This window comes from Zootermopsis nevadensis, unplaced genomic scaffold (genome assembly GCF_977971745.1).
Source record: "Zootermopsis nevadensis isolate Lab colony 2312 unplaced genomic scaffold, Znev_1.0 Znev_ptg000003l, whole genome shotgun sequence".
NCBI lineage: Eukaryota > Metazoa > Arthropoda > Insecta > Blattodea > Termopsidae > Zootermopsis > Zootermopsis nevadensis.
Genome location: NW_028259135.1, coordinates 268,672 through 283,304, shown reverse-complemented (window position 1 = coordinate 283,304; position 14,633 = coordinate 268,672). Strand labels below are relative to the sequence as shown.

Below are 14,633 nucleotides of genomic sequence, written 5' to 3'. Positions count from 1 at the left end.
TTAAAATTTACCTGAGAAACTTCAGCAAAGAACCCCCATCACCAATATATTAAAACTCCAAAAAAATCTTAATGGACTGACTAACATGAATTACTCATTGTATGTTCATTTCACACAATTCATGGTAGGAATTTATAAAAAGTACGTATTGCATCACTCGTTACTGAAAATCAAGTTCCGTGTATGTCGAAATATAGGAGAACTGAAGTTTTCTTATAAAAATCGTAACTGGTTGTTCTGGAGAAGAGACCACAGTTCTTGGGCTTTGTGACTAGTGTTTGAACATGAATAAATATTCTTTAATCATTAAATTGAAAAAGAAGCGTATATGTGTAGCCAGAACTCTGGTGGTCTATACGCGGCACACGGAACACACTCCCAGAATATGGGACGTGTCAATTTTCGTCCATATCTTCCTCAATCCTCCTCTCCATCAATAAGAGTTAAAAACTTTATGAATGTGAGGGCGTTCCAAGCCCTCAGCATGACTAACGGACATCTCTCTCACCCTGCCACTGTAACGGAATCCTAACCATAGGCCAGCTCCCAACATAGAAGTGAATTCTTGATCCTGTTGGTGAGCAAAGACTAAAAGGAACACTACAACTTGAGGCTTCAGCTTATTTTCTTATTTAATGAAGCTGTATCAACTGAAGGGATTATATAGCACTCAATAAGCTGTATATATGATCATGAAGATTTTAAAGAAAAGTAATTTCTTATGAAAAGTTATTAATACGACACTTGAAATGAAATTAAATCCGTGGCGTAACAGCTCCAGAGAGCCAGAGCCGACTAGCTGGCTGCCGGCCTAAGCGGAGGTGAACGATCATCCAACCAGATATAGGGTGACGTGTGGTCAGCACGACGAACCCCCAGCCATTGCTAGCTTTTCCTGACCGGATTACGCTACTTATCGTAGCTCCCCAATTTCCTCACGATGCTGGGTTGGCACCGGTCGAAAGCTCACGAGAAAATTTCTTCTCCCCCGAGACTCGAACCAGCGCGCATTGCGTATCGCCGGTCCGAGGCATGATGCCTCAGACCGCGCGGCTACGGCGCGGGACTAATACGACACTTACCTAGACAGAAATGCAAACCACGCAACAAGATACAAGACAGTGATTTTAAAAACGAAGAGATATGCAGCGGCCAATAACCCGGATAAGATTAAATCATGTACATCACAAGTATAAGGGGAAGGGAATATCTTATTTGGGTGCAAACTCACCCTCCACATCTCTTGCCTTCGACATTTTCCTTGCATTGACAAGTGCCAGAGTACGGATCACATCTGGGCTGATTTCTCAGACTGCCCGCTGCATTACAACCGCACGGTTTGCAACCCTGGTTACTAAAATCATAATGATTCTCTTCGCAGCGGTCACATTTCACCCCAGTCACTCCAGGCTTACACTGGCATTTTCCTTCACTGTTGCACTGCAGACTCCTAGATCCTGGAACATTACATTTAAAATGCGTTCACTTACCAACAAACTCGCAAAGTTTTCACACAGATGAGCTCACGAATTGAACCAGTATTTTAACATCAAAGTATTTCTTGCGTGTGCCAAGAAATGTGTACAGTTCATACCCTTCATAAAATTGTTAACCATGTTTTCAAAGAATTTCATAATTTATTTATGTTTTCCTGCCTGAAACTAAAGTTATGCTCCAGGTTGGGGGTTGGTCGCAAGGCCAACAACCTTGCACCATAAGAAGGAAGACGTTTCGAAACCTCGATCAAAGCCTCGGACAGAGGATCGAATGGAAGAGGAGAATTGAGGAGGGCATGGACCGAATACGGACCTGAGGAGGAGGAGGGGAGGAGAGTTAGATAAAATATGATACATAAAACATACAATACATGATGTGTCAATAATCACAACAGTACGTACTAAATGTAGAAATGGGACGGGGGGGGAGGGAGGGAGGGAGGGAGGGAGAGGGAAGAGAGAGGGAAGAGAGAGGGAAGAGAGAGGGAAGAGAGTGAGGGAGAGGGGGGGATATATGTCCATGTTTTTTTATGTACTAAAAATTGCGAAGTCAAATACAGTGTGTCCCATAACCTCAAAGCCATATTTGGCAAAATACAGGTAAATGCAAAGAGGGGGAAACAGTTTGAAGTCATGGTTTCCAACCTGAAGTTTCAATTTTTGCATTCTTCATACTATAAATAGTAAAATTTGAGGCAGCGTTGCCATGTCGACTTGACAGCAAAAACGTAATTTCACCAGACACTTTTCATTTGTTGACAATTTAATCATACGTATTAAATAAAACTCAGTCTGACGTTTGTTTGCTTAGAAATAAGTTCAGTTGCAGTCACAGAGGTACAAAGTTTTCAGTAATGACTGCAAAAATCATTTTTTTTACAAGCACTGCTACCATTGGGCAGCCTTACGAATTACTTACCAGTTCAAGCAACACAGGAACTACCACATTTGTTATTTTTCATCGTTGTTCTGAGTTCAAAAAGATGGGAAAAGAATATGGAATACAGAAGGGAAGGAGTCAAATTACATAAGGGATAAAGGTATAAAAGCAATTATTCCCCATTTGATTTCAAAGGGCCTCTTACACTAGTCGCCGAATACCAAAGCAACTAATGGAAGCCGATTTTTGGCCGTTCTGTACATCTGCCGGCACGTGCCGTCGTGAGCCAATCAGCTTTAGGCAATTGTGCGTAAGTACTATCTCACTCCTCCGCCCCCTCTGACACTGCAGCTACCGTCTTCGTTCGTGTAGTCACTTCAGTGGACTGAAAGATTTAATAAAATGGTTTTCTGTTCTTGGAGGCAAGCCTAGAAGCTAGAGGAAAGACAAACATGCAAACGTGATGGAAAAAGAAGTATAAATGCAAAGAGCTTGCCTATCTCATTGCAGTTGCAGGCAATGCAGTAATTATCTTCTCGCTGAAAATAGTTCTCACGGCAGCGTTCACAGTTCGGTCCGTCTCTGTTCCCTGTGCAGTCCAGACAATGGCCGCCATGCCCTGTTCTCTCATATAACTCCTTGTCGAAAAAGCACCGATTTGAAAACCCATTGCAGTTACAAGCTGAAAATAAAAAAAAGACAATTTAAATTATTAAAATTAATGTATAATTTTTTAATAGCGTTCATGCTAAGTGTGTAAAATGAATTTACATTAAGCATAAAAACAGCTCATATGAATAATTACTATCTGATAAAAAAAATATCCACCGTCAAATGTTGAGACACCTTCCAATATGGCAAATAATTTTATTCAACAGTAAAAAAAAATATTTTTTTTTTGGCTCTGTACAATGTCTGTGGCGCCATTAACTTTATAACAATGTGTTTCTGTTTAAAACACGAACACCAGAGGTCGGGGTTCAAAATCGACTTGGGGTATCGATATATGTCGATATTATTTTGGCTTGTCGCGTTTTCTTTGCAGATTGTGATGTACCAGTTCTCCACACAAGAAGTTCTACAAAATTTCTAAAATATTTATACTTCCAAAATTCTGAAATGAAACACCTGAGGGCTTAATCTAAGACAGCTGAATAATAACAATAACAATTATGAGGTATCTTACTGCGTGACTGAACTAAGGTAGCAATGAACTTGAAAAGGTTTTCACTATTCATGAAGGTTGGAAGACAAGAAATATTACTAGGACAGCGGCGAAATGATTAGATTATATAAGAGTTATCACTTACAAACTGGCACGTGTCGAGCAGACAGTGGGTGTAGGTCGGTCTAAAGTGCAACACAAATCTTGTCAGAAAGAACCAATTGCCAACATAAAAATAACAAGACTGGAAAGGTGTACTCTTTGGAGCACACGAAATGTACGCAGCACAAACTCCACAATTCTTTGTTCTCTGCACACAACCCCTTTCGCTGCAACGGGGAGAAAACTGGGTCCGCCCTTTTTCCAGTCCAAGCTGAGTGAGTCACGTCACGTGACGCGGTGGAGCTGGGCAAAGTCAACACAGTCAAACGCCTGATCCAGATTTCCAAAACAAAAACACATCGCCCTAGTCCTGACTCGACAAAGGTTCGCATTGTCGCCATGTTGGAGGTTTAAAACATTAACAAAAAAAACTTCTGAAAATAATCGACGTCCCTTGCAATCCACACACTTAGCCACGAAACAGTTTTAACACAACTTTATTATAAAACTAATTTGCCTGAATTATTCAGTAGCGATGTCTGATTGTGAAGGCCAAATACTGAATATAATAAAAAAAAAAGAACAGATACTAAATCTTAAGGTACATCAGAATTTTTCCGACTGCAGGCATTTAACAGGAAAATTAAATAGAAAATTAAACTATAAGAGAGAGGAAAAGAAACGAGGAACTGGAAACCCTACAACTTTTTTTTTCCCGGTCTGTGTCGTGGCATTAACCCCGTGAATCCTAAGCTCATCATGAAACACAATACGTCTCCATTACAAAGATAATCCGGTTAATGCTGTTTAGGGAAACAATCGATGTTTACTCCGAGAATCATAAGAAACGCATCAACGCACTCTGTGAGCAGAATGCAGAGTTACTAAATGCCGAAGTAGTACGTGTGGTTACCACTAAACGGTTAAAAGGCAGCACACGGCGGGACAACACATTATTTTTCTGGTCGACAACCACAAGGACTGTTCACAACTGCTGCTTAGATTCGTTCAAGGAATAAAATCTGTCAGGCTATAATCAAATTTATAAAATAAAATATATTAATGTCTTCAAGAAAACCAGTCGCTTAGAAATTAATTATTGGCAATTGAATGTCTTGACTTCGTGTTCCTTTAATGATATTTTAAATCTCTATTAACATTAACGTAACATCAGAAAGAGCTGAGACAATCAGTAAAATAATTTATTAGCAACAAGAAAAAGAAAACTATTTTCTGAAATATCCTAACAGCATAGAACGATATTCCATGACAACCTATAATTCGCCGTGTTTCAGTAAACAAAAAAGATTATCAAACCCTGCTAGAACTGGCTTCTGGAAAATCGAGAAGGCTGAGATGAGAGTAACTGAATGCACAGTTGTCGCTTTACGTTTCCTCTTTTCAAATTTTCATAGGTCATCTTTTCTGAAAGAATACCTTAATTGTCAGCTATTAAATATATGTTGGTATTCGTGTGCCGTCGAGGCAAATAAGAGAATTTTCTACTTTTAGTGTGTGCAGTGCGCGTAGATATAGTCCTTCTGCGAGGTGCGTCATCACTGCAAATGACGTATGTAAATCTTTGGACGTATTTGGCATAAACATTTTTGAGGGCACTTTCTCACTAAGAGAAATGATTTAGAGAGTGGTCTAGATTGGATCTAGCTTGGTTATTTGTTTTAATTTGCTTTCATTTTGTTTCCTTACATTGTTTTAGTATTTTTTATATTTAAATTAAGAGTTTTCCTGACATAGGCTCTTTGCTGTTGTCAAACACTCTAATAAAGGAATTGAATTAAATTTTAGATTTATTCAACGACGTTTGTCTCTCAGACTATACAGCGCTGAATGATATTCGTGAAAACCGAAATCCGGGAAGATTCAACAGACACTGGATTACAAAGACACGTTTTCCTCACAGTTATTCAAGAACACTTCGTCTAGCTTCTCAACAGTGACAACAAAACTGTTATGCCTTCTATCTCAGTGGAACAAGACTGGAAAGGAATAATCCGTGTGCCGGAATACACAAACGCCTTATTCGCAAATTCTGAATTATCGAGTTTACGTCAGTTGATATGCGTTATATAAAACTGGTCCCATGTATTTGTCCGTCCGTATGATTTAACTCGACAGCCGATGTACGAACTTAGATGAAATTTCGTATAGACATTGCGCCACTGGTGACTACGAAATACAAAGAATTGTACATCAAATTTTGTATTTTACTAAAACCTGTAATCATACTGCAAGTGGCCCTAGCATCAATCACACTTCACAAGTATTACGAAAAGTACGAATTTAGGATAGTTTCCAGTGACATAACGCCCATGCCAAATTTCATTCAAATCCATCCAGCGATTCTAGCGGTGAACCTTGCGGACAGACAGACAGACGAGCCCTATATGCGTTCAATTCATGCCTGTGCAAAGAAGCAATCCTTTCCACAGTAGAAGGTCGCACCTCTACAACGTAAAGAATCAAGTCTCCTGTCACGACTTCCTACACTCGTTAACTCCACACAGCGAGTTCAAAAGAACCAGACATTTATTCGGGTTGACAGATGGCTCCTGTGACTCGCAACAAAAGAGTGGATCAAATGTGCCACGTCACCGAAGCGACTGGATTCTTCGGCGAGGATGAACGGTAATTTTCGGCGCCTATGGGTGGAGTCGGTAATGATTACCTTCAAAATTGTTTCTTGGCTGTAATTACCAAGTGTTTATAGACGCATGATCCCAAATACGTGATAATCATTGACCGGACTCAACCACGTGATTTAAAGGTTAGAAGAGAAATCAGACGTTTGGAGTGTGGTCCCACGGTCTGACACGTTAGATCCAAGGGTTGGCATGCAAGTTACGAGTTACTGGAAGGCAAAGCTTCCGGTAAATCTGAGTGTACGTGGCGGAATTCGGCCGGAAATACAGCCTCAGATAAATCTGCAACATTTAAGATTGAGGTTTTCACAGCCTTGAGTATGAAGATTTCTGTCTTCTGGGTTGTTGCGCCGTGTAGTCTGGTCGATGTTAACCGACGTTTCAGAGGTCATACTGCCTCCGTCATCAGGGCGATGAGTATGAAGATTTCTTCTGTCTTCTGGGTTGTTGCGCCGTGTAGTCTGGTCGATGTTTACCAACGTTTCGGAGGTCATACTGCCTCCGTCATCAGGGCGATGAACTCAACCCAGAAGACAGAAATCTTCAAATCTGCACCAGTTTAATTTTTTCCCTGCAGGTTTGCAATGATGTTTACAAGACGCAACGTGTTTGGGTACTGAAGATGGCAGAATTTCATTCAACAGATTTATAGAAGAATGTTTTGTTCTAGCCAATTTTTAGTCCACTTAAAACGTGTTGTTTTTATCGACATTAAAGTAACAAGTAAGCAGGTTATGGCAGCTCTGAAGGACGCTGGTAAATTTACATATTTGTGGTTTATTTAACGTCGTGGTCAGTAATTCTGACAAAAGAGTTAGCGTCGAATGATAGAATAATTAGTGAGGAATTAATTGGAAATGATATTGAAGAATACAGTCGTTGGTTAGTATCCCGGCATTTGCCTGTTCGTAGAGTAAAACCACGAAAAACGTCGGTTATAAAAACCAGACTCTAGAACCAGACTTGATCCCGCGACCTCCCGAATGCGATGTTGGTTACCAACTGCTTTAGGCTTGAGGCGTGTGAAGAATCAGTCAACTGCGCAGCGATTTTAATGTCTTCTCTGCTAGTGCAGGACATGCCAATCGAATTGCTACCGGCCAAAATCAACTTCCAAATGTGCAACCCGAGTTTCCGAATAATTCTCACGCTTCAGACGCCTGAAACAGCAGGAAGCTGTCACCAATCGGAACATCTCGATAGACTTTTAGTGCAAGAACCAATTATGAACTCCTTTCCTTTAAGGCCTGCAGAAATGCTGGTTTTTGATGAAACGACTATTACTCTGTTCAGACAAGAAATGAACTAGAACCATTCTGACGGCAAATAAAGTTCCCACGCTCGCCCAATACTTCACGAAAAGCCGGCAGTCCATTGGGACAAACAAACGAATCAGAGAACGCGTATTTCTTTTTGTCGTGAACAGGATTCTTCACCTCAACTCTTCCATTATTTATAGGCAGTGTTCATAATATAACAAAACTAGAAAGATCCATAAAGGGAGAAAAAAAGACGCAACGCTTAATTTCTTCAAGCCAGGAATGTCAGTAGCCGACGTCAAAACTCACGACCAAATTCTCATTCCTTACATCTAAAAAAAAAAAAATGTTCCACGTAAATTCTTTTTACATTTCGACATTTCTGTGAGTCTAAGCTGGAATGCAGTTTGAAATGTGAATCACCCGTCAGTCAGTCCGAGCCTCTGCTACTCTAACCTCGCCTCAAGTTGGTTAATCAGAATCAGCTGTTCATAGAAGAAAACTCAAAAATCCTTAAGACAGTTTTGCATTGAAGACGGTTACACTGCTCATAAAATTAAACACACCAACTGACACAAAGCCAAGATCAGCAACAGCTTCATTATATAATTTTTGTAGCTCTAATAAATCTTTTAAAAAATGTTTCCAAGTGTATATCACGAAAAAGAACATTAACAGGTCGAAATGACGTGGAACTGAAGCGAAGGGAGATCGAGTGCGTTTGAGGGGCCATCGTGTGTCCAGTGGGGTGCTACGGACCGAGGGCTGTGTGTGTGTCGAGTGTAGAGACTGTATAGTAACGCATCCTCTCCTAACCCATCCCTTCCCATTCACCACTCCTGCCCAACCATTACCACATTTGCCTTTCACTCTTAGCAACATAACATCTGCATTTGATTACTGTCATTAGGTGAATCCATGGACATGTCTTCATGAGGTACGAAGCTCCCTTTGTTCTAGTGGGGTCCCATAAACTGGCAGACAGACGATATGTTCTCTTGCTGATTAATGATTGCTTAACTTCCTACAAAAAACGTTTAACTCGTGTATTGTCCTGGGAATGTGGACAATGGCTGCCGACACAATGGCTCCCTACCAGCGAGACTCGCTGTCGGGGAATTCAGCTCGCAGCGCATCGATTATCGCAGAATATCGCATGCAGACCGGCGCTTGTCTGCAATCAGCCGCTTATTAGCTGGTCGGTCCCTCCAGCTGTGCCACGGTAAAGCTTCTGTGCTGTCGTTGTCAAAATGGTGGACAGGGCCTCGCGTTATCAGTGGCCCTAATGTGATTCTGTTTTAATTACAGTCCACCGACTGTAATCTTGAGACTTGCAGAAAGTCCGAAGCGTTAAAGGCAGACGATTTCCTCCTTCACCCCACTTCCACACCCCGCAGGTCTCAAGATTACAGACGCGGACTGTACATGACGCGTATTTAAAGCCCGAAATGACTCTTGAAGAAACTGAGAACCTCAAAAGCGCCAAGATACAAATCAGTTATTTTCACAGCTGTCAATCTTTATCGCATCTTTGTCGGTGATGATAGTAAGTCCGAGGCGCGGGCCTAGTGCCGCTTGGTCACTGGGACCGTAGGTTCGAATCCCACTCAGGCCATGAATGTTTTTCTGTGTTGTGCTGTCCTGTGTACAGGTAGAGGCCTTGTGACGGGCCGATCCCTAATCCAAGGAGTCATACCGAGTGTCTATAGATCAGAGCCAACGAAAAGTTGGGACCCGAAGTGCTCAGGCACTTGAAGAACGGGTCGTTCCCAGTATCCCAGATACTAAGTTTATACTAACTTTTTATTGTCCTCTCGGAAGCTTAAAAACCTCAGGGCTCGAGTACGTCTAATTCTGGCCCCAGGAGAGAAGAAACAGGAAATAATTAAAGGGAAACAAACTAGACGTAGAGAAAACAAAAACAGATGAAGAGAAGAAAATGAAAGAGAATCACATAAAGAAAGAAGAGAAGATTATAGAAGAAATCCTAGGCCACCCTCACAACCCCATGCTGTTTCGTAATTTCTACCAAACGACAAAAGACGTGCGCAATGGCCACCGGACTGTGGAGTGTTGTTCTCTTGGAAGTCGGGGAAGAGCCTACCTGTGGCAACAAACAATACGTTTTATTACCTTGGACCTGGTGTCTGAAGGGACCTCACATTTCAACGTCACTCATTTCTTACTTGTTCAATGTGGAGTTTCTGGTTGCCATGTTTCCTTGTACGAGGCTCATATCGATTGCACCAGCGACAGTTGCACAAGAACCCGATCGGACGGAATGAACACCTTTCTCAAACGACGGGACTTCCACCAGACCACACGATGCAACAGTCTAGAAGAGTCGCTGTCTTCCTCTCAAACATTTCATTCTACATCGCGAGCATCGAGTCCTTCCTCAAAAGCCAACAGTCGCTCAGACACTCGATTTATTAAAATTTTATGGAAACCAAAGGTTCAATACCGTGTTCACAAGAGCCCGCCACTGGTCCCTACCCCGCGCCAAATGAATCGAGTCCATACCACCCCATCTTAGATCCATTTTAATATTATCCTCCCATCTACATCTTGGTCTACCTATTGGTCTCTTTCCTTCTGGTTTGTATGTGTTCCTCTTCCCTCCCATGCGGGCTACATGCCCTGCCCATCCCATCCTCCTTGACCTGATTTGTCTTATTATATTTGGCGAGGAGTACAACTTTCTCCACCCTCCTAGAAATTCATCCCTTTTGGGTCCAAATATTCTCATCAGCACCCTGTTCTCAAACGCCCTCAGTCTACGTTTCTTCCTTAGTGTCAGAGACCAAGTTTCACACCCATACAAAACTAGAGGCGAAATTAGTGTTGTGTGTTTTAATCTTTAGGTTTTTAGACAAAATGTCCTGAAATGAACGGTAGCCAAAAATTATCGGAATTTAATCAGCTCTTAATTTCCTCACGAATGAATTTCTGATTTGTAAAGGTCGTTCCAAAATATATGAAGTTTGCAACATTATAAAAGGATCGACTAGCTTTCTTTGTTACAATTTTGCCCTGCATTCTGGTAACGAGACACCAACATACACTTGGTCTTCTCTGTCTTTACCTCCAGACCAATCTCGTTACCAGCGTGAATCAGAGCCTCTGTGAATTAATTAGGGGGACGGGTACTATGGTACGGGAATGATGCCATAAAGACCTTCTTAATAAATGAGGAAAATAGGTTAAAACTGTGCAAGATTACAGGCCAAAATTTTAATAATTATTTTCAGGCTCACAAAATTGCTCGTTATGTGAAACATTCAATTCTCCTTGTATCTCTCTTCGGACCAATAATTTCCCTTAACATCGAAAGAACACGAAATCAAGGAAATGATCCAAATTGTGGCGTCATGTGACGAGCCAAACTTGTTGCCTAGCGCCAGGCGCTCCTGCCCTGGCACATGACCAAGCGGGACCAACGGCATCACCCCGTTAGGGCGGTATCGCACTAGGATGCCAACGCGAGGCCATGGCGCAGCTGCCAGCATCTCGGCCAAACTCAATGCATTAATTTAGTAGTCACATATCACCAATGGCATCCGTCTGGCAGCGCTTCCAACTTGGCATCGCTGCCAACCAAGATGCCAAGTACAAATGCTACTGGCATCGCTGCCACGGCCAAGGCCAAATCAACATCACACGACAATCTGAGGCCAGTCCATTGGCGTCCGTGCGATGTGCTTGTGTGTATTTCTGTTTCTTCCAAACGTGGATAATATCGACACCGAAAGATTGATAATTGAAATTCAGTCCCGACTATGGGATTCATCTGCTATTGAATACGCAAACCGGGACTTGAAAAAAAGAAACTGGGAAGAACTTGTGGCTGATTCCGGTAACTTCAAGTACCTTTAAGGAACAATTGCCATTTAAAGGTATCTGTCAGTCCTCACGTCATGAGAACTATTTTACAACGTAATTAAAATAAGCGTCTGCTATGTGAGCGCGTGGAAAATTCTTTGAACCAGGCGCTGATGATGTGGAAACTACACAAGTCTTTGACGAAACTCGAAGTGACATTCTACTGATTAGCAAAGCTCAGATGGAGAACTAAACATCTCGAATTTCGTGATTCAACACTTACACAAGTCATTTTATTAACACTGCAAGACCACGGTAATTTATTCTCAAGTCAGAATATAGTCCGAGATCTCAGAACCCAATAAACGTCTTCGTCCCGTTCATCAAAGAACGTGAAGTGTCCAATGGCACCGACTTTAATGAAAATCGGTCTCTCAGTCTCTCTCTTCAGCAGACGGCTCCGGAGAGGTCTCACTCGAATTGGCTTTTACCCAGCAAGGAACAAGTAAAAATGACTGCCCCTCGGGCGAGATAAGTAATAAAATATCAGCTGAATGAGCCGCCTTGTTTTATTATAGCCACTCATATTTCATTTGCGTTATTATAATCCATCCACTTCGCCAACAAACACGCACTGGTCCAGAGTTCAGCTTCTGTCAGTATCCCCTTTAATTCCCAGCACTGACAGACCATTCAATTATCGCAGCAAAGTTAAAACGTTTCACGATACTACTTACATGCAGCAGATACCTTCTTCAGAACGTGATAGTCGCTCACCTGGTTAAGAAATTCCGCGTCTTTTATGAAACCCTTTAAAATCCCCTATCCTGATACAACAGCCGCGGTGGTCTAGCGGTTAGAACGCTGGCCTTGTAATCCTGGGGTCTCGGGTTCGAATTTATAACTTGTGTTGGGCAAGGCCGTGGTCTAGGCAACACGGAGTTTTCCTCCGTGGCATCCCAACAATTACTCCATTCACACACAGAAGAAGGCAATGGCAAACCACTTCTGCATCATCTGCCAAGAACGTATATGAACAGGTCCCAGTCCGAGAAGAGAAAAGGATGGAAGGATCCTGTTCATATGGACCTGTCGTCAGACAGAACACTAAATAATAATAATAATAATATCACAAAGAAACAGATTAGAATGCCAAAGTGGTAAGACGCCCTGATCTGTATCTTCCAACGGGACACGAGGAGCGTCTAGAAACCTGTCCAAATAGTGGAAACTAAGGAATGAAACAAACTGTTATTTTTACAGCGCAATCGATAAGTAAATGTCGCATATCTTATCGCACTTCCTGCAAGTGCGAACATTACGACGTGCCAGGTCTTTGGAGAGGAGCGTCATTCATTGCGTTCGTTGGATTGCAGCCAGAAGTTGCCACTTTTAAAGGCACGTGAAACTCAGATCAGAAACGCGTTCGTTCTGCCGCGCGCGGCAACATGGTATCGACTTTGCGAGGCAAAGCAACGAGCATTGCCTCGCGCGGCTTTACGTGTCCCACAGCGGCAGGGAGCGGTTCATAGAGCCTGAGTGAGAGACCAGATAATACCCTGCAGATTGTCAATTACACTAAGGCGCCAAAAGCTTTCTCATCCCACGTAGCCCGTCACTAACAGAGACACAAGTAACTCGAGTTGTCCGCCCATCCAAAGTCAACGTCCTTGTGAGCTATGTCGGCCCAGGTACAAGCGTGGGACCAGCGTCTCTCAAGTGCGTATGTCAATCTCGAAATGGCCCGAGCCCCACACATTATAAAACAGTTTCCGCGTACTGGAAAAGTTTCTGCACTCATCATTTGTTGAGTTCCGCGACCTCACACACAGCAAAGTATTTCTCAAAATGTCCAAGATTTCAAAAACGTTTAATGTAGTACCGTGTTAGTCTATATCAGTGCTGTGCAACCTGGGGTACGCGAGGACATCTTAGGGGGTACGTGAAATTTAAAAATAAATATTATTTTACGATAAACACTGAATAATCAGTAATTTAATTTATTTAATTTATTTTAGATGTAGATTATATACTAAGTATAACTTGAATTACACACCAACAACTTTGGGGGTACAGAGTTGAAGAGAAATTATATCTGGGGGTACGCGAAGACATCTTAGGGGGTACGTGAAATTTAAAAAAATATATATTATTTTACGATAAACACTGAATAATCAGTAATGTAATTTATTTAATTTATTTTAGATGTAGATTATATACTATGTATAACTTGAATTATACACCAACAACTTTGGGGGTACAGAGTTGAAGAGAAATTATATCTGGGGGTACACGAGGACATCTTAGGGGGTACGTGAAATTTAAAAATAAATATTATTTTACGATAAACACTGAATAATCAGTAATGTAATTTATTTAAATTATTTTAGATGTAGATTATATACTATGTATAACTTGAATTATACACCAACAACTTTGGGGGTACAGAGTTGAAGAGAAATTATATCTGGGGGTACGCGAACAAAAAAAGTTGAATACCACTGGTCTATATGATAAAAGATAGTTAACTTGATATCAGAAATGTCGTCAGTTCGTACCACCGTATAGTTTAATGAGGTTATATTGACAGTCCGTGTACTCAACAATTTTTATGATTAGTCTCAATATTTATCAAAATCCACTACATGTTTCGACCTATCATATCTACGTATTACTTTCGACCACTTATATATAACCACCTGGAGATGACCTATTAAGGTAGACACGTGTATTGGATTTTAATCAACGGACAACAGAATATATTCCTTAAAACTTAAAGATGAACATTTAATCAAGAACTCGGGCCTGTATTACTAACGAACACTTAAAGGAATACAAACATAATCGGGTTAAATTAGTGTCAAACATCTAACTAATGACGGATTCTACTGAGTAACCCAATGCAAACATGTCTGCAATAATAGCTCAAATTAAGTAGCATCTTTAATAAATTCCGTCTCATTTACATTTACAAATTTGTCGCCCGCGAGTTGATAAGCAAGGATGAAATCGGCCCTGGGTTACATAAATTTGAGAACCCCTGCACTAATGGTTCGAATCCTTTCTAAATTCCGTAAGTGCATTTTACGTATAAACCGTATTTAGGGGTTAGAGTATTGGTCTCTGTAATGCACACGACTTTATATTCTTTCAGGTAATAATTTATTTTGTAAACAGTATTTAGGCGAGCTTCATACGGACTTAAACATATTATGAAGCTAGCAGTAACTACAGATTAACACCTTAAAA

The 14,633-nt window shown here is 41.3% G+C and overlaps 1 protein-coding gene across 2 annotated transcripts in view; it reads right to left on the bottom strand.

The window, feature by feature from the left end:
* Nucleotides 1–14,633, bottom strand: part of LanB2 (laminin subunit gamma-1) — a 161,072-nt gene that overhangs the window by 24,592 nt on the left and 121,847 nt on the right. For both annotated transcript variants that reach the window (XM_087359845.1, XM_022065866.2), the window contains 2 exons: nt 2,873–3,058; nt 1,232–1,457 (listed from right to left, as the gene is read on the bottom strand). In XM_087359845.1, the coding sequence (XP_087215971.1) occupies nt 1,232–1,457; nt 2,873–3,058 (412 nt within the window). The remainder of the gene's footprint in view (nt 1–1,231; nt 1,458–2,872; nt 3,059–14,633) is intronic.